The sequence below is a fragment of the Mauremys mutica genome, chromosome 4, assembly GCF_020497125.1.
Source record: "Mauremys mutica isolate MM-2020 ecotype Southern chromosome 4, ASM2049712v1, whole genome shotgun sequence".
Taxonomy (NCBI): Eukaryota; Metazoa; Chordata; order Testudines; family Geoemydidae; genus Mauremys; species Mauremys mutica.
Window position 1 is genome coordinate 136,939,033 of NC_059075.1, and position 20,028 is coordinate 136,959,060.

The 20,028-nt window shown below is 53.2% G+C and overlaps 1 protein-coding gene across 2 annotated transcripts; it reads right to left on the reverse strand.

Moving 5' to 3' along the window:
- Nucleotides 1-1,009: 1,009 nt before the first annotated feature.
- On the reverse strand, nt 1,010-18,733 carry ETNK2 (ethanolamine kinase 2). 2 transcript variants are annotated; one of them, XM_045015613.1, is made up of 8 exons: nt 18,228-18,717; nt 11,594-11,853; nt 10,429-10,566; nt 8,073-8,215; nt 7,845-7,928; nt 6,386-6,561; nt 3,415-3,488; nt 1,010-2,694 (listed from the first exon to the last, which is right to left on the reverse strand). In XM_045015613.1, exons 1-8 carry the CDS (start codon nt 18,666-18,668, stop codon nt 2,622-2,624), a joined length of 1,389 nt encoding a protein of 462 aa, XP_044871548.1. In that variant the 5' UTR covers nt 18,669-18,717; the 3' UTR covers nt 1,010-2,621. The 2 variants fall into 2 exon arrangements, with proteins under 2 accessions (XP_044871548.1, XP_044871549.1); XM_045015614.1 differs by lacking the exon at nt 10,429-10,566 and having other exon boundaries at nt 18,228-18,733.
- Nucleotides 18,734-20,028: the final 1,295 nt, after the last annotated feature.

Sequence of the window (20,028 nt, forward strand, 5' to 3'; positions counted from 1 at the left end):
AGTGCCCTGGGCTGGCTGGTGGAGCAGCTGAGCCATTGGCCAAAAATGTTTTCAAGACACAACTCTGTCTTGTGCAAGGCACACATGGCCTGACCACACTTACTTACCTAGTGTGAGCAGCTCAATAGGTTTTCAGCTACTCAGCACCATCCCAACACACACAGGAAAGGATTTGAACCTGTTTCCCCATCATCCCAAGTGAACATCCAAACCACTACAACATTGACATCCTCCTTGTAAACCGACCCCCTCCCAGGCCTCACTGTCGGCAAACAGGAGGCCCTCTGCTGCCCTGTAACTCCCGTCCCAAGTCAGTTATTAACGAGCCACCTTCCACTAAGATCCAGACAGTAGCAGCATTTTATTATCACCATTGAGACAACACCAGACACACTGGCTCTTGCAGGGTAAGGATGCGAGATTTGTTCTTCCGCGCCCGTTCTCCCGGCAGAAGGCACAGCTGTTTAACACCACTGGTAATTGCAGAGACACCAATCATCCTAGATTTGAACAACAAGTATCGAAGCGCAGGGCACAGGGACAAATAGGCAGAACGGGCCCTACACCAGCAGCCTGTGGACGCCCTGACAACGTGAGCTGACATTGGGAATGCAGCCGGAGTGCTCAGCCAGCCTGTGGACCCGACGAAGGGAGCAGGGTTAACCCTTGCTGAACCAGCCACTAAGCAGCAGGTGGGACGCTGGCTTGACATCTAACTGGGAGAAACATGCCCATTTTGCAATGCACACCCTCCCCCTCCATGTTATAGCACCATTGTAGGCTCTGGTCTGCAGTAGGAGCGGATATCGCCCTGGTTAACCCTCTGCCAGAATAAAACGGGGGTGCTCCCGACTGCTGCACAAGGCTCACAGTTCAGTGCTGGCCGTGGAGCTCCCCAGCGCTTAGGGGCTGGTCTCCGGCTATGACGACTCTCGGAGCTGGGGGTGCGATTCCCAGTTCCCAGAGACATACCCGGGTTGGCTCTCACTGAGCTCCACATTCCCGATGCTAGCGCTGCCGGGGTGGTGCCAGCCACCCGTGCAAAGCAGAAGTGCCCTCACCTGGACCTACGGGCCCACTGCACAGCCAGGGCCATTGCTTTGGTTCCGCCAGGGTGCCCCTTTCTGCCAGAAGGTGCGGGGCACGAATGACTCAGGCACTGAGAATGTGGGGGGAGGGAGTTAGGCTACAATAGTGCAGCCCCAAGGGGGGGGGGGGTGTCTACCTTTTTCATCTGCGTCTCCTGCAGAGTCACTACATGTCTCAGAGAGCCAGGGGAGGCTGTGGGGTCCAGCAGTCCCTGGCTGGCAGAAACACTGTGAGGAGACCAGAAAGTGTGGCCCCATAGATCTGAGGCAAAAGAAAAAGCTTGTGCAAAACCACACACCCAGCAGAGTATTTGGGGGTCTAGTGAAAGCTGACTGCACAGCGCCCTCCTGCCCCAAACACACCACGTCCTGGGTAGGGTTAAAGGGAGATCCCAGGCCAGATTCAGGAATCTGGTTCTACTGAGCTAAGCAAACTCCAGTTCCTAACGTGTTCCCCTTCTTCCCAAACTCAGGGAAAGTTCACATTTAAACTTAGAAGCTTGGGGCCAGCTGTGCTTTGAAACGAGTTACGTGCTCTCCTCAGTGCCCGAGGAGAGTGCCGGGTGGGGGAGGAGGGGGGTACGTGCAGCCTCAGCCATGTCTCCAGGACACCCAGCTGTGGGACAAGGCACCAGGTGAGCAGCCCTGTTTGGGAAGAGAAGTTTATTTTTGGCACGCAGGACCATTCTTCACAGTCAGGGGATCTTCACCTCCTCCTGGAGATGCTTAGGCAAAACACAGCGCTGAGGGGTGGGAGTCGAGGGGTCACTGCCAGCTGCTGTAACCTCTATCATTAAGGCTTGGGACAAAAGGAAGGTCCCCCTTCTTCTCCCATGTGCCTTGGGTTAGCCCATGGCAGGGCCTAGTGGCAGGTTCTCCAGACCCTCTGACTGCAGCCCCTGTGCAGGCCGCCTTGTGTAACCCCTAAGTGTGCATTCAAAAATAAAGGGGGAGGGGTCTAGAGCCAGCCCCTCACAGTGTGGGGCAGAAGGGGGCTGTGGGGGTTAGGAGCACAGAGTCAGCCTCATCCCCACTTGAGGCAGGATTCCCCGAGCAGAATTCCCCATACCCTCTGGAGGATGCGACACCGAACAGCAGCACGGTTTGTTTCGGTAAAGGACATACCTGCCGGGTCGCCCGGCCCAAGGAACACAGCTCCAATCTTAAGGCGATACTAATCTGCAAGGCAGTCCTGAAATCTTTAAGTCCAGCTGAGCTCATTGCCTGCCTGAACGTCTCACGCTCCAGTCTTGGAACCAAGTGTCGTGCCAGCAGCCAAGTCCTGTCATCACCCCCTGGAACAGCACCATCAGCAAAACCAACGATGGGGCTAAATCCAGAGATGGGATAACTGTGCTCCAGGGGCTTCGTTTAATCTTTGGCTTCCCGGAAAGTCTTCCTTCCCCTTCCCCCTCTCCCTCCAGTCTATCTGCCCCCTCCACTAGCCGGTGGCCGACTGAGGTCATGGCAGCAGCCGACCTGTGCAGGAGAAAATAGCTGGGAATCTTGTGGACCTGAAGCAGCCTTGAGACGTCATTTTGGCATCTCCAGGGCTGTCACCACAGACTTTGCCTTGAAGTACTGTTTAAATCTTAGCCTTGCATACCTGCGAAGAGAGACAGAGACAGATCTTACACAAGAGAGTGGGAACACCTGACTGCCTCCACCCTGTCGGCGCTACGGGGATCTCCCCTCACCTCCTTTCGAAGGTGAAGCCCACGGCCTTGCTTACTCACGTCTGCTGCAAGGAAGGAGAGGGGTGATTTAGGGTGTGGAATAATCTTCCCAAGTGGGGAATGGTGGCATCCTGATTGCTTGAGCTGTTTAAAACTAGACCAGGTGGGGAAGGAGCTAGATGGGATTTGAGAGAGATGGTCTGCCTTTATTCTAGGAATTTCTGGTCCAAACTCTGCAGGAGATAACAGATCAAGGGGCAGCCCCGTCTTCCTGGGGCTCACTGCGTTCTCCTGTGCTGCAGCAGAACGCTGATACACTGGGTGTCCATAACACCGTGGCAATTTGTGGCTGGGCTACGTATCTGAAGAGCCTGCTGCAGCTCGGGCTAACAGAGGTGTGTCTTTTAGCCCAGGCTGGAGCGGCACTCCTGTTAGGATCCACGGGTCCCAGCGTCGATCCCAGCCGCGTTACCCATCCCATCGCACTGCACCTCCCCACGCGCTCTGCCTGGGTGCTGCAGTGACCCACGGCTCCAACGAGGACCTCGGCGCTGATCAGCCTGGGCACGGAAGTAACATGGCAGCCTGCTTGTGCCATGGCAAAGGGGAAGCCCTACCCACCACCAGTCCTGCCGCAGGGGCCCACTCACCTGAAGAAGTTAAAGTCTATGGTGGAATATTTATCCTGGATCAGGGCCCAGCATGCCCAAAGGAAATGAGAGGCCTGCAACAGAGAGAAGAATCAGGAACCTGCCTAGAGCTTCCCATACCACTGTGGGATGATAAAGCCTTTCACGTCACCCTCTTCTTTCAACACTCGGGGCCAGATCCTCAGCCGGTGTAAGTCCACTCCACTGGCTTCAGTGAATCCATGCTGATTTGCAGTCAGGTGGGGATCTGGCCCATGAGCTTTTTTGTGCTAATGAACAGTCAGCTCCTGTCTTATTAAATTATTATCTGTGTGACGTTTTTATGCAACAGAATCCCACTGTGCTCAGTGCTGTACAAACACAGAACAAAAAGGCTGACCCCGCCCCAAAGATCTTACAGTGAACTAAACGTTATCCCCTTCCTTGCACGGGGCGGGGGGAACAGGGTGTTACTACCGGGTCCCTCAGAGTGGGACAGCCTTGGGTTTGATCCATCCTTGGCTGGCAGCACCTGGGTCATGGCACCTCTGGGTTGATCCCCTGCCACTGCATGTTGAAAATAGCAAGAGCATGTTCTGTAACGTGTCCACCGTTTCAGAGTTAAAATACAGGTGACTAGCTCCACAAGCCCTCAGCTTCCTTATCACAATGGATAGGTCTGAAGTTGTTTACAGCCTGGCTCTCAGCTAAGGTAAATTCCCCTCCAGCTGCTCGGTTCAAAGGTTGCTGTAGCAGCTCCAACGGGGTCATTGTTCTCTCTGGAGATTTTATGTAAGTAACCTTGGCAAAGTCAGATTTCCTTGTATTCCGTAGCTCAGCTGGTCCCAGGTTCAGGCCAACAGGTCACCAGAGTCTTTGCTCACCTGTTATCACCCCACCGACCTACAATCAATGCGCATCGCTCTTTATTTTGGCCTCCTGTCTCATGGAAGATGGGGACACATCTCTTCTCCAGCTTATGAGCAGGTGGCCACCTGTGCAGAACTTCTTCCTTGCTTGATCTCTCTCAGTCTTGCTGCCATAGAGGGCAAAAACTCTGGTCCTCAGAAACTATAGGCCAGAACATTTCTCAGCTGATATAAATCAGTGCAGCTCCACTGACTTCACCCGTTTGTACTAGCTGAGAATCTGGCTCGAAATTTCCAGGGTTCCACAAGCACCGTACATTCTGCAATGCTGATCCTGCCCCACATGCTTGGCTGACCGCCACTTTTCTTGGATTCTTGCTGTCCGGAGGGGGATGCACAAGATAATGGCTAACAGGGAACCATCTGTCCATCAGCCAGGCAACCTGAGACCACCCAGTCAGATGCGTCATTTAGCCTATGCTCAGCGAGGATCATATTTTCAGAAAAGCTCAGAGCCAGATTTTCAAGTGCTCAGCACCCAGCAGCTCCCATTGTGATCCTCATGGCGGGATATTTCAGAGAAGCCCCACCCACAATGTGCAGTTCTCTCTCAAGAACCTGGCCACTTATTTTGGTGTCTAAATGGGTACTTAGCCCTTTCAGAAATCTGCTCAGAGTGACTCAGAGTCTTGGATCCCGTGTAAGCTCTGCTACTCGTGGGATAGCTCCTCAAGCAGGGCAGGGGGGAAAGAGGAAGCCACCCACTGCCTAGCCTGATTTCCCTCATTGCTCCTCCTCAGTGGCAGGAGAAGAGCTGTAATTCAACCCAAAGCCTGATTGTGGTTTCTGGGGGCCCTGCTCTTTCTCGCAACGCTGCAAATCATAGAGCAGGCCCCCAGGCTAGGTTCATGGTCCAGTGTTGCCAACTCCTGTGGTTTTAACAGCACTCTTGTGATAGTTGGTGGGTTTCTTAAAACCCCATCAAGAGACTTCATGGGAATCTCAGCTTTCACTTAAGAGAGAGAGAGAGAGAGAGAGAGAGAGAGAGTGAGTGTGTGTGTGAGAGAAAACTTTCTAGCCTTGTGGTTGCAGAGAAAAACGTGAAAAGGCGACCTGAGCGTCAAAGCCATTCTCATGATTTTTGGAGTGCTTGAGGCTGGCGCTGCTGTTAATCCCTGAACAACAGGTATCTACAAGGTGTAAATGGCTACACAAGGTGGAAGGCAGTAGAGAACCATGATGGCTGGGGGGAAAAGCGATCAGGGAAGGGCCTCTGGCTGCTCCATCCAATGCTCTCCCCCACTGGCCACTCTGCTCAGAGTCAGTTGTGGCATTAGGTCTGGATTCGTGAGGAATTAAATGGCACTCAGAGCTCCTGGCCATCTGACTCCTAGAGAGGATCTGCCTTATTGTCGGAGGAACTTAATAACGTGAAGGACTTCCAGGTAGGTGGGCAGGCTCTGCTGCCGTACATTGGACCAGGTCTCTAATTGCTCTGAACGCACCATTGGGCCTAGATCTTAAAAAAAAAAACAAAAAAAAAAACCCGTGCCCAATTTGCTGAGCTCTTTAGCAAGATCTGATCCATCACATCTGTTCCCACTCTGCTTCCACAGCAGTTCCCTTCCCTCCACTGGAGAACTTTAATTCTGGAGCTTCTTGCATCTCCCTCTAAAAATGGTGCTGGCCATGGACCATTACTCTAGTCAGTTACGGTAATTCCTATGTTCCTTTCATGAAGGGTGGTGTTCCAGGACCATTATGACCGAGTTGGTTCACTCCTGGGCCTGGGATTGCAGCGATGTTAAACACAGGCTGGACACATAGGCACAGTGAAGAATTTCAGTGTCTTTTGAGCCACCGAACCAGATCCTATTTCCTCTCCCTGTTCACTCCCGTAACTGAATCCCAGAGTGCATTTCAGGGCTGATTAACTCTCCCACCAAAGAGCCCTGGGTCTTGCCTGTCAGAGAAGAACATGCTCCAGTGGGTGGTAAATCTCTCTCTTCTATTCCCCAACAATCTCTTCTCCCATGAGTTCAGTGTGCTCGGAAACCCTGCCCCAGCGCGTGTCACCTTCTCAGTTCTGCCTCCTCCCACCACTCCGCTGGGCGCCCACTCACTAAAGCAAACTGGTTCGCTTGCACATAGAGGGTCTCCAGCTCCTTGTCAGAGACGACTCCCCCTCCGTTTCCCTGGTTCTCCCGGCTCAGTTGCTTGTAGGCTTGCAGGTAGTGCCTCAGCCACTGCAGCTGAGTGTCTCTGCTGGGATACAGGCTGTAATCCACCTCGTTCACCCCTGCAAACAGAAGCTAGCAATTAGGAGGACTGGAGGTGGGAGAGGAGAACAAGGCAGCTCCTCTAGGCTCTCCCAGGGCATGAGCCACAGCCCACTGAAGTCAATGGGAATCTTTCAATTACTGTTGGATCAGCCCCTGGGAGACAAACACTATGTAAGTCAAGGGCCGTTCTAGTGAAAGACGAGTTATTGCCCCAGAGCTAGGGATGGGATGCAAGTACACTGATCCTATCTACTTGTTACAAGATCCTGTTAGCAAGTGGGTCCTATCCTTCCCTCTCTGGCACTGGGATTTTGGCCCTGAAGTTACAATCTAAATGTGATTTCCCTCTGAGAGTCACTTGAACTGATTCCTCATCTTCCCTGCACTCCATGTGAATTTTACTCCTAGAAGTTCTTCGGAGGCTTTAAAATAATTTGGAATGATCTCTGAGAAAGGCCACTGAATTAGGAAACAACAGGGTGCCATGATACATACCAAACCCCCTTTCCCCCTAGATCTAGTCCGGCCCATGAGCACCCTGCCATGCACGAGCCTGGATCTGATCTCTTCTACTGTTTGCTCTCAGCAGTGACGTGCAGAAGGGGACTTAAAAGTTTCAGTGCAGGCTTGCGCTTCAGGCTGCAATAATCCTGCTTAAGTCTTCAAGGCAAAAATTATTTGTACATCTACAACTCCTTTTGTCTTCACAGCGCGAGGAGTAACTTCCTGTAGGCTCCTCTGGAGAGGAACATGACAGCTATTCAACCGCGCGCAGGAACGCTGCTCAGAAGTTTAGGGCTGGGACAGAAGCCAACTGAGACCGCATTGGGAAATCGGGTAGACAGAACAGAATGACCCAAGCACTCTGATGTTATTGCCATGGCAACTTTAATGCCCACAAGCAGCCAGGATCCCAGTTTTAGATCTCATTTGAAAGGTGCCGGCTACTCCACCAGACATGGCTCTTGGCTCAGTAGTGACTTGACGGGAGAAGTACCAAATACTGAATCACTCACAAAACTTCCTTCAAATCCTCTTAGAGGTTTTCCCTCCCAGTGCTGACCTGGTCCGACCCTGGTTAGCTTGTGAGAGCTGAAGGCAACACAGCACAAGCTGAAACGGATACCAACAGGCATAACTATAACCTGCACTTGGGGCTAAACATGGGGAGAGGAAGAAATGTTTCCTACAGTTACTTACATTAATGAAATATCCTGATCAGTTACCCTGTAAGTAAACACGGCCATAGGGAAACATTCCACCAAACTGCGGGCCCAGCTTTCACACTAGCTTGACTCACCTGCAAATTCATTAAAGTGGTTCCCAATGTCGAAAGCCTGGTAATTGTAACCAGCGTATTCGTAGTCTATGAACCGCACGTGCTCTGTGGAAGGCAAAACAGGGAGCGGTTAGAGCAGATGCCTCTGGGTCTTCAAGAGGCCAGCATCCTTGTACCCCTTGGCAGCCACCGTCAGGGGAAGGGACATGTTTGCAAAGCTCGTGTGCACTGGACAGGAACGGAACAAACCTTCGGTCTCGTTGTAGATGATGTTTTTGCACAGCAGGTCGTTATGGCACAGCACGATGGGTGAGCCCAGCGGGGAGAGATATTCCTTCAGCCAGGCAACCTCTTGTTCTAGCACCTCCAGACTGGGCACTTCCTGACGGAACCTAGGGGAGAAGAGGATGTGAGGTCATGTCCACACACAATAAGCTTCTTTTCAAACATGTGAGTTGTTTTTGTTTTTTTTTAAATAACGCAAAGCTCAGTAACATTCAATAACTGGAGAGAGAGAGAAAGGGGGCAGCACAGTCTTGGAGAATCACATCTCACAGGTACTTCGTCCAGCAAAAACCTCTTTGTTCACTGGAAGATCAGTGTGGAGCCATGCACTCCCAAGTTCTGATGCTCAGCAGTGGTGAATGGTTTGACAGTCCTGGAGATTGGAATCTTCTACTTAGCCTCAGAGCAGAGCAGGGACAGATCAAGCAGCAGAAGCTTCCCCATGTTGTCCTATCAACATGCCTCCACAGTGATGTGGATGGACTCTCTCTAGGAGGGAAAGGATAATTCTATCTCTGTGCCCCGTTGACTCTTTAGCCTCTAGGTGGATATTGCTAACAAGTGAGGTCAATTGCACTGGTGGTTATGGTGATGTAGAACCCTGTCCCACTAGGAACTAGACCAAGACTCAAACCCATCTCACATATAGGGCACAAAACAGCAACAATCAGATCAATCAAATCAGAAGCAGAAGACTCTCATTGCAATTAGCCTTCGAAGGGATCCATGTGGATCAAAATGATGGTCCATTCACCTGAGCTACGATGGCAATCGAGCTCCCAGGCCCAGAGCCACAAGGACAGTGGAATTTTTCAAGAAAACATAGTGGCATATGTTGTGCTAATAACCTCAAGCAACCTGGTGATACTAAAAAAAGAGCTAGTTAATAATTAAATCCAACTGATCATTTAATGAACTCTGTGTGCCACCTAGATCATTCACCTTCCCTGTTTATTGGGACTGATAGTGTCCAAGTAGGTGGATCCTGACGCAGGCTGAGACTTCTTCTGGATCCACCCACCTGGAATGGACTAAATCTCCCTCGAGGCCTTGTCTGCACCGGACATTAGATGGACTGGTTTTAAACATGCATTGTCTGGATCACTGAAAAACTGAGTTAGGCCTATAATGGTTTTAAAGCCACTGTACCTGGTGTACAACGGCCCCTGGTTGAACCCATATTATCCTGAACGGTGTGTAAAATCCACCCACGTAACTGGAGTCAATTCCCAGTGTAAGTGGGGCTCAGGTCCCAGCTTAATCCCAGCTGGGGTGATTTTCCTGGGAGTTATTATTACTGCTAGTAACAGTATTACTGCAGCAACTAGGAGTCCTAGTCATGGCCCAGGACTCCACTGTGCTAGGAGTGGTACAGACACAGAACAAAAAGACAGTCCCTACCCCAGAGAGCTTACAATCTAAGTTGTCTCCACTTTGATCGGTCCAAAGTCTTTGTCTGTGACACAGCGAAGATCTCTCCAAGGCAACTCAGAGCAAAGGCTGGGCAGCATGATCTGACAGTTAAGTGTTGAGAGAGATCTTCCGTTTCAGCCTGGTTCATTTTCCCGTGTGGTCTCGTCTACGCTGGAAAGTCTGCTTGTTGGTGGGCCCAGATACAAAGATTGGCTAAGTCATAGGTCAATCTTGTAGAGTAGACAGACCATAACTATATTTAGACCGTGTTTCCCAGTTGCGTTATGGAAGGGCCATAGCATGGTTCAAATATGGTTTGCTCCTTTACATGAAAAATTTCAAACCTTGCTGTAATCATGTCAGGCTCAACTGGACTGCAGCTGGTCTGCTGACACATGTCCCGCCTGCGTCATGTCTAGTGCTCAGCAGTTCGGTTCAGATGTTCACCTTTCTTTCCTTGCATTTTTAGCTCATGTGGTTTGCCTTCCCTGCACTTTTGGGATTCAAACAAGCCCCCAAACTCAACCAAAGCCCTCAAAATTTTGTCCTGGGTCAGAGTTTCAGAGTTACTTGGTTTCAAACCAAAACTCCACCTAGCTCTGCCCAATCCCTGGACTGGCCTGACTCCCCATAGCTAAGTTGATAATTTTACTGACCTCACTGAATCTTTTGGCAAAGCTGTTGTGAATTGTAGGTTTGTGACAAAACCCAGCCAGGGCTTTGCCTGGTTTCTTCACTCAATTTTTGCCCAGCTCGTTATGTCATTTACCCTTCCCACAACTGCCTGGCTGCATTGCCTGAGCCATACGCAGGACTAGAGATGAGCACAATGCAGCTAGCTAGAACCGTGTGGATACAGGATGGCCTTAGCAGGAGTCTTGTTGCTGGGTTCTCTCTCTCTCTTTACCTGGGGTTGGATGCCTTGGTGATGAGCTCTGTTTTCACGATAGTAAGGTACTTGTGTAGCTTGTGCCACAGGCTGGGCTTGGGGAGGCTCCCGTTGGCGTGAATCGCGTGCATTTTGGCCATTTCCCAGGCTATCAACCTAGAACAAATCACAGGTGCGGCGATAACAGGTGGCTACACGTAGAGATTCTGCCAATGGGAAATGCTCAGTTCCCTCTGCCAACCACACCCCAGGGACATCACAAAATCAGCACCCACTGTTAAAAATTCAGGCTGAAAGCGTCTAAATTCACTCTCCGTTTTAGCGGTGTGACTTCCAAATGCTCCAATGTACCATCTCCAAAATCTCCAAACTCACTGGGCCAAATTCTCTGCTGGTGTAAGTCTCTGGAGCAATGCCAATCTCAGCTTTGCCAACCTCAAGGATTCAAAAATCATGAGATTTTTTTTTTTAAATCTTGTGATTTTCAAGGGGGTCTGTGGTTGGTTGTTCCTTTGATTTGCTCTCTGGCTTCTGAGTCCTCAGGTTGCAATTGCATCATGTTTTCAAGCCCTTCTCAACAACCCTGAGGGTTACAAGTTACTTCTTTTTAAATGAAAACTGAGATTCTGGTGTGATCACTTGATTCCAGCAGCTGGGGCTTCAATCAGTACACCCCAAACTGCGAGACTTGTGAGAAAACCAGGAGAGTTGGCAATACTGCTGGTATTGTACACTAGCAGGGAATCTGGTCGGCGACTGCAGTTACCCAGAGAATGCTGCTGTCCTGGTTCAATCTAGGCAAATGGTACGGGACACTTCGGGGGAACAGCCTCTGTGGGGCTGGCAATGGCTATGCATACTACCCATCCGCCAGACGAAAGGCCAGTCTGCAAGAGAAAGGCAACGCCCACCCCCCTGCCAGCAGCTGCCTCTGGTAGCTGGGAGACGGAACGTCCTATGCTGCCTCCCATCCAAGTTCCTGCTAGCAGCCCAATATGGGGCATTGCAGAGCACAGGAGGTGCCAGGAGCCCATTCCTCGATCTGGCTTGGCTTCTTCCCTGCACACAGCACCCTAAGACCGATAGCAGAATCAGGCCCGTCGCAATCTGCCCAAGTGCCTTTCCCCTCCCGAGGCAGGACCACGGAAGAAGGAAACGTTGCACAAACTCCACACACACACACCTGAAGATCTGTGGCTGCTGCACATGCTCAGGTCCTAGCGCCGTCCCCTGCATGAACTCGTAACACAAGCCGTTTTGGAAGGTGCAGTAGAGGTTGGGGGCACAGCCATGGGCTCGCAGCACCTGGAAATTCTTCAGCTCATTTTCCCGGTCCACAAAGAGCTCCGTCTTCCTGCCGTAGACCCGCACCAGGACCGCGTCCGCCATCCCCTCGTCCATGTAGCAGGCCATGAGCTTGTTGGTGATGCCGTCGGTGAAGAGCTGGAGAGGGAGGGACAGAGGGAGAGGGTTAGGGCATGGCGTGGGGAAAAGGGGCCATTAACAAGTGTGTGCCCAGGGGAATGCCCAGTGGGGAGGTGAAAAGGAGACACTAATGTATAATCCTAACAGGAGTCTGTCCATGATACTTATCTGGCCGCCGTGACGGTAACATGGGAGTGGCTCACACTCCAATGTATTTGACTGAGGGAGGCAGTGTGGTCTAGTGGACAGAACACTCCACCTGCCTTCAAGATCCAGCTCAATACCCAGCCTGCTTGGGTAAGGAACTGCCCAGTTCTCCCATCTGTGAAAAGGGGCTAATGAAACCGATCTCCTTGGGAAAGAGCTCCGAGAGCTGATGAAACACACTATATAAAAGCTAGGCATTATCATCATCATCCTCACAGCACCCTGGCGAGGCAGGGTCATTATTCCCATTGTACAGATGGGCAACTGAGGCCCAGAGAGCTAAGGGACTTGCCCAAGGTCACACGGGGGTCTGTGGTGAAGCAGGGAATTGAGTCCCAAGCAAACACCCTAACCACCCTTCCTCTCTTTGCCACTGTCGCCAGTCCAAATGCTGATTAGCGAACAGCACAGACACTTCAAATGGAGTCCTAGCCACGTCACCAGCCTTTGGCTGAGGATGGAGGTTGTGACTCAGGGCACATGGGGGGAGGCTGTTAAATGCGCAGCACGGAGCAATGTTATCTGAATAGTGTCCGAGGTGCACCAGACACTTTACAAGGACAGATTACAAGATACCGGGTCTGATTCTCCCCCGCCTTGCAACCTGGGTCATTGCTGGGGCTGTTCTCTTTTATGCCCTCTGGGCGGTGCTTGTGAATGAATGCGTGCACTTGTGCACGGTCCCTGCCAAAAGAAGCTGCAGTAATATGGGGGGGAAGGGACAGGGTGAGGAAAGAAGGGGTCTCAGCAGCACCCCCACCGCACAGAACCACATGGTTTAGTTAAGAGCTTGGTTATGTCAGCGGGGGCCTCTCTCTAGAGACCTTTCTTGTCAGTTCACCTCAGGAGACGCACCAGTCACGGACGACATAAGTTTGGGAGGTCTCGACAGCATCCCAACATGGGCCTGTCTTGCACTCCTCATACGGCCCAGGCTTATAATTGGAACTGGGTGATTTAATAGCAAAGCATGACACTGGGTTAAGTTACAAACCTGGGACTCGATCCCAGTTCAGTGGGGCACTGAGTAGGGTTTCAAACCTACGGATGGGCCTGTGATAAGTTCTCAGCTAGCTGGAGGCGCTGATGAAGGAACCCGGCACAGCTGGGTGGTTTGGGCTGTTTTCCGGCTGGCGACTCAAGAGAGCTAAAAGAACCGTTCCACCTTTAGGGGGCTGAGGGCTGCGGCACAGGCTTCTGTAGGTTCTGAGCTGCTCCGTGGGCAGAATCTCTGAATTGGCACAGTGAGTCAGGCACAAAACACAGCGAGGAGCAAATGAAACCAACCAATCAACCCACCCCAGGGGGCTGAGCAGCTCTGAGATCACTGGCGGCGATGTCTCTGCTGGGGATGCCTCTGTCACTACTCTGATGGCGCCTCACAGATGGAAAGAAGGTTTTGTTCGGACTTCTCCTTAACTTGGCTGGGTGCCGGAATACATGGAGTCTTCTCCCCCTCCCCCGTCCTCTCCAACTCCATGACCCCTCTTCCTGCAGCTCTCTCTCCCTCTATGCTCTCTCCTGGGAAGCAGAGGAAACGCACAGAGGTGTGGTTTGATGGGGAAGAAAGGCAATTCCAGATGGTCTGGGGATGGTGAGAAATAATGGCCTGATTCCCCTCTCACTCATGCTGGGGTAAATCAGAAGTAACTCCGCTGGAGTCAGTGGAGTGAATCGAGTCAACGAGATGGGGGAGAAGCGGAACCCTTAGCCCTGTGTTAAATCGAGATTAATGCATCTCCAAGGGGCACTTTTCTCCTCTTCCATTTTTTAAAAGTTGGGAGAATTTGATGCTTGTGGAAAGAAGTGGGGGCTGCTAGCTCTGGCTGCAAGCAAATGCTGGGCAAGGTGCCCCCGCAATCCACTGAACCATCCTGCTCTGGGAAATGCAGGGTTGGATCCTTGGGCCTTTCAGAAGGCAGATCTGGTGCTGCCTGGGGCCAGGCCTGGGAGTGCAACGGGACGGGCAGAGTAATACTGCAGCAGTATCTGTGACACAGGGTGCTGATGAGGCCGTGGCACTCAGGGTGCAATCTGAGGGTCCCTGCTTTGCCTGGGTGGGCAGCGCCCAGCACTATGGCCTGATGCACAGGGGAGGGACACCACGTGCAAAGCCGGCATTGCTCAGGCTACATGCTGTTGCAGAAGCGGCAGCACCAAGGGCACTGCCCAATCTGATGCTACTCTTGTGCCCGAGGCTTTGTCCAGCACTGCCCAGGACATGATCTGAAGCGTTAGCAGCTTCGCGATAGGTGACAATATGCTTCTCCCCTATAAGTAAAAAGGAAACTGATTTGATCTTCACATGCCAGAGAGAAGTAAATACCATAAGACTCCTATCTCCTTAAAGTCTTCACCCTCAGCCTCTCCCTGTCCTCCTCCTTTCAGATCTAATGGGCCAAATCCTCAGCTGGTATAAACCAACATAGTTCCATCAACGTCACTGGAACTATCCAGATTTACACCAGCTAAGGATCGGACCCACTGCAACTACCCCCCTGCAGATGGAATAGAATAGCCCCAAGTTCCGTGAGGACGAGAACAGGAATTTCCTATGGACAGGTCCCACTCCCCCAGCAGCTCTAGTTCAGCAGCCCCCGCCGCTTCGGCAAACTGAACTCTGCCTCAGTTCTTCTCCATTCTCGGATCTAAAGTCCATTCAGATCTTTCCTCTGGGTGTGAATTGGACTGTTGGTATTGATCCTCCTTGCATTCCATGACGCTCATTTCAGCACTGCTGACGACCTGCGTACACAGCATCTCACACCTCCTCCAGCTTCCAGGAACAAGGACAGCTGCTCAGGAGACCACCTGAGACGTTCCCAGAAGCATCAACTGCAGAGTGAACGTTTACCAGCAGCGTCATATCCCCACCATCCTCCCAGCCTGGAATGGCCAAATACCCCGCTGCATCCACTGCCGCCTGTGGAAAAAGAGGATGAGCGGGGGCTGGTATTCCTGCCACAGGGTATAGGAGGGGAGTGGAAGCCAGGGCTTTATTGTGGCAATAATCCTAGAAAGGATCAGGCAAGAGCCCCAGGAGTTAGTGCTCTTTGCATTTAGGTCTTGATCGTGCTTTTGATGCACAGCCTCGAGCAGGGGGCAGCACAAAGTCACGTCACCCCGTGGTTGCGTGGAGTGGGACCATGCTGCACAGAGCTTAATCCCTTCCTGGGACCCTGAGGAACAAGGCGAGTAGCATCATGCTGTAGGGCCGTGGTTCTCAACCCAGGGGGCTGGACTATGGCTGAATGACAGACCGAAAACTGACTGAACAGAACTCAGCTATAGATGCAATCAATAGATTCCCAAAGGCGTCTGCATCTCCACTGAAAAGTTTTTAGTGGTCTGCAAATGGAAAAAGGGGACTAGGGGCTCTGTCTAGTGTGCCTGACCCACTGCGTGGGCTCATGAAGGGGGAATGGGACCATGGCCCCTCCACCCCCTTTAGGATGGACAGGCCTGTGCAGAGCTTCCCTGAGCACAAGGGCTGCAACTGCTTAGGCCCTGTGTGTGAAGTGCCCCAGAGTGGGGAGCGTTCTCTGCACACACACAAGGATCAGGGACGATCTGACTCCACGGGTGCCCAGCCACTACCCTATTTCCTCTCGCTTCATCCTCTCGCAGCAGCAGAGGAATTGTTGCACTACATCCGACCACTCACGCACACAAATGTATAGATCCTTCCAAACCACTAACCCCACTGTTCCCATCCACCACCTCCCACCTCAGGTACCCAGCCATGCATTCTGCGTCCACCTGCCCCATCAATTCACACAACACCCCCAGACACGACATCCACCTGTACCAATATGCCTGTTCTCACACTCATTACCCTGTACACAGACCCCTGCCCTGACACACCTACATCCCTGCCTATCCAGACATTCTCACAGCCGTTCTTCACCCCAGAGTGCTCTTGGGCATCTCCGGTCTCTTTCCACTGGATGGCAGTTGCATAAGTATTTAAGCAGGGGCATGTCTTTGTTACCAACACAGCCTTAAAGACACTGGAATGCAGAGCATAGAGCTCCAACCTGCTGCAGTCCAGACAGGGCTTCAGCACTGGAGGTATCGCTCTGGCTCTCCTTATCACACCTAAGGCGAGAGAGAAGCAGGCACCCCTCCGACAGTATGCTATCAAGCTTCCTTACAATGCCCTGAAGCTCTCTAGCATAGACTCATAGGACTGGAAGGGACCTCGAGAGGGCATCTAGTCCAGCCCCTGAAGGGAGATGCTTTCTGCTTAGTGGCAGAACTAGGGGATGCGCTGGCTGTGGGGCCAGATCCTTGGAGACCACTGCAGTTGGGCGTAACCTAGAGCAACCTGTAGGCTCCATTTACTTGTACTGGGGGACTGAACAGTCTTCAGCTGACCCCAGAACTGTGGGGAGGGAGGCATGCGGCGGGGGGGGAGGGGTACAGCCACCTTTGCCCAGCTCTCCTGGGTCCTACACCGAGCAGACCTTGGCCACTCAAGAGGACTTAGCCTCTTATATCTGCAGTGTTGCACAACACCTAACAGCCTGGCACCGACACTATGAAACCAAAAGTCAGTGATGCTGATATGCACCCGCTAAGGATCTGCTTCAATTCTCTCTTTGATAAAACAAATTGTTTTTCTGAAAATAAAAAATAAATACCTCCCTCCCTCCCCTCAGTATGAACAGGTTAAAAAAATCAAACATAAAATAACATCAGCTGGGGCTAAGATTTAAGGCACGCCAGCCCTCCCCTTTACGCTTACACAAGTAAGAGCTGCTTTCAACACAGCATCAATGCATGGATACAAGAGGGCTGACAAGAGTCTTCTTATTATGAATTCTTTGTATTGTAGGTAGCACTTAGAGGGCTCAGCTGAGACCAGAGCTCAAGGTGCTGCACAAACACATGACACACAGTCCCTCCCTGAAGAGATCACAGCCTTAACTCAAGAGTCTCCTGCCTATTAGCAGCTGCCCTGGCACAAATATTTTGACGCAGCTTCTTGTATATAAATGACTCTGGGCTATTAATATATTATTAAGGATGCTTCAGGCACACTGGAAATAAGCGCACAGGCTTGTATGAATACTCTGTTACATCGATACTATACTAGTACTGTACCCTCGCTGCACAGCTACAGAACATTTCATGCAGGGATCTCAAAGTTCTTTACAAACATTGATGAGCTAAGCTAGGCAATGTGTCATTACTATCATTTGACAGATGGGGAAACTGAGGCACAGAGCAGCAAAGCCAATTAGTGGCAGAACCAGGCACAGAGTCTTGAAGTCCTAGTACCTGATCTCTGGCTCTAACGATTAGACGCCTCTGCCTCCGGAGAACCAGTATTCATAGAGCACAGACTCATAGGACCTTGAGTGGTCATCTAGTCCAGTCCCCTGCACTCATGGCAGGACTAGGTATTCTCTAGATCATCCCTGACAGGTGTCTGTCTAACCCGCTCTTAAAAATCTCCAACGCGCAACAGGCATTTTAGAGTCCTGCGTGTAACATGAATCTGCTCAGCCACCCCTCAATTCTTTGCAGCCACTCTAGCGCCTCCGGAGACGACAGGGGTGCTGAGAACACATGCCCGCGAACAGCGCTAAGTACCCCCCTAAGGGAGGAAAGACCTGGAGCAGGTCATTCAGCGCAACATAGTCCCTTACAGGGCTCCACAGCCCAGGCGAATTTGCAACGCCCCAGGGTGCTGAGGGAGACTGTTGCACAGAACGGATCTCACCATAACAAGCGGTTTCCCTTCTGCCTGGCTTCGAGAGAGCCATGGAAACCAGGCTGGAAGGCAGCAAGTCCAGCCCACCCCGCGCTGTGCCAGCACCGAGTACACCCAGCCCATCCCCTCGCCCCCCGGGGAGCGGCGCCCCAGGGTGACACACACGCAGCGCCCCGAGGAGCGGCGCCCCAGGGTGACACACACGCAGCGCCCCGGGGAGCGGCGCCCCAGGGTGACACACGCAGCGCCCCGGGGAGCGGCGCCCCAGGGTGACACACACGCAGCGCCCCGGGGAGCGGCGCCCCAGGGTGACACACACGCAGCGCCCCGGGGAGCGGCGCCCCAGGGTGACACACACGCAGCGCCCCGGGGAGCGGCGCCCCAGGGTGACACACACGCAGCGCCCCGGGGAGCGGCGCCCCAGGGTGACACACACGCAGCCCCCCGGGTGACACTGGCTCCGTACCTTGGTTTTCACTCGCTCCGTCTCCCACTGCGGTCTCAGCTCCCGGATCAGCTGCAGCGCGCCCGGCCGGACGTTGTTTTCATCCACCGCGATGCCCAGGGAGCGCACGGCCGGGTAGCCCCGGCGGCCGTGCAGCCCGGCGGCGGCCGAGACCTTCTCCTCCATGGTCCACGTGCAGTACGGGCAGAGCCGCGGCCTCTCCCGGGCCGGCGCGGGAGGCGGGGAGGGGGCACCGGCGACTCCACCCCCGCTAGCCGCGGAGCGCTGGGGCAGCGGCCCATGGGCAGGGGCTGGAGAGGGGCTGGGCGGGGAGGAGCCGCCGCCGCCGCCGCGAACCCATGAGTCAGCCCCGCCGCCTCCCCTCCGTGCCCAGCCCGGCGGCGCTCGGGCCAGCCACCATTGTGATGTCACGGGGATCACCCAGCGCCAGGGCGCCGCCATCCTGCCCCGGGGGGACCCCGCGGCTCGCCCTGCGCCCGCGAGCGGCTCGGCCCGGCCGGGGATGAGCTCGCCTGCCCCGCCCCCAGCTCGCGTCCCGCGGGCCCTGCGCACTGCACAGGGGGCGCCGGCCAGCTGGGCACGGGCTGAGCCTGCCAGGGACTCGGCGGGAGCCCCCAAGGCCGCGCTGGTGCTGCAGGCCGGGGGCGGGGTGTGGGGCAGCCCGCGGCAGGGGGAAGACGGGGGACTAGAGACTCAGAGAGGGGCCTGGGAAGTCAGTGCTGGGGGTGGACACTGGCTCAGCCCCTCGCCTGTATTTAGGCATTAACTCCCGTCCCCCAGGGGCTTGTTCAGTACTCAACGTGCATCCTGCTGCAGGGCCTGGGCTTGCTTTGGAGAGGTCAGGGCAGAGACCTGCACCCCACCTGCCAGGCTCCTTGGGGGCTCTGCCTGTGGCAGGCAGTGTCAATGAAATCAAGAGGCCTTAGGCAGGCTAACTGCTACTACATCTGAAGATTCAAGGCAGGGAAGGTGACATCTCCCTGCTATTTAGGGATTAGTCTCCTTTGCCCTCTGGGTGTGGTCCAGATTGGCCTGATTATCAAAGGAAAGTTCAGTCACGGAGCAAAAGAGTCCTCTCCAAAGCACTCAGACATTGGAGCCAGCTAAATGGGACACAGTCAGTCAGGAAAGTCACTTTACCCTCAGGAAGCTGAGTCCCCTCCACCAGCCTATAAATAGAAGGGGATCTGTCACTTTAATAGGATGGTCATAATTGCTCCAGCCATTGCTAGGCTGAGTTTGGCCTAATTGCCTTGTCCGTTGCAATCAGAAGTGTGAATGCTCATCAGTTGCAAGGCCCCAGTGGCTCACAGCCAGTGCTCTCTGCCTGTTGCACAGAGTGGGAGCCAGGAAGTGGGCCTGTCAATTACTGAGGCCTAAGGCTCTGCCGGGGCTGTTTCATTACCAGGGCTCAGAAGGACTTTGTTTAAATGGGAATGCTGGTTTAGGGGACACATTTGAGGCTACTGACCTGTATCCCCTTTAAGTAACGTTAATAGATTACAGCTGCGAGCTATAGCCAGAAACAGCCATGGAGCCTAGGTATGAAGCTTCTTAGCTGAGGTTGAAATACACCAGTGGAGGCAGATCAGTCATTTATTGAGTATATTGGGCCTGCTTCTCCACTCTCCCGCTCAGGAGTCACTCCACTGAAGTCCTCCCCTCTCCCCGGGCATGGCCCGTAGAGCAGGGGCCTCAGGGACTGGGGGAACAGGAATGGGGTAGGGCTGGCCAAGCTGGGGGGGGGGGGGGGCTAGATGCTGTCCAGCACCTCTGTGCCTCCCGAATGATGCAAAGAAGT

Bases quoted from the DNA above. Each gene is read 5' to 3' on its own strand.
- ETNK2 (XM_045015613.1), bottom strand. From the start codon at position 18,668: ATGGCGGCGCCCTGGCGCTGGGTGATCCCCGTGACATCACAATGGTGG. The intron at 11,854-18,227 runs GTACGGAGCCAG...CTCCCTCTCCAG, and splicing joins CGGAGCGAGTGAAAACCAAG to CTCTTCACCGACGGCATCAC. The intron at 7,929-8,072 runs GTTTGTTCCGTT...TGCCTTCCACAG, and splicing joins CATCTACAACGAGACCGAAG to AGCACGTGCGGTTCATAGAC.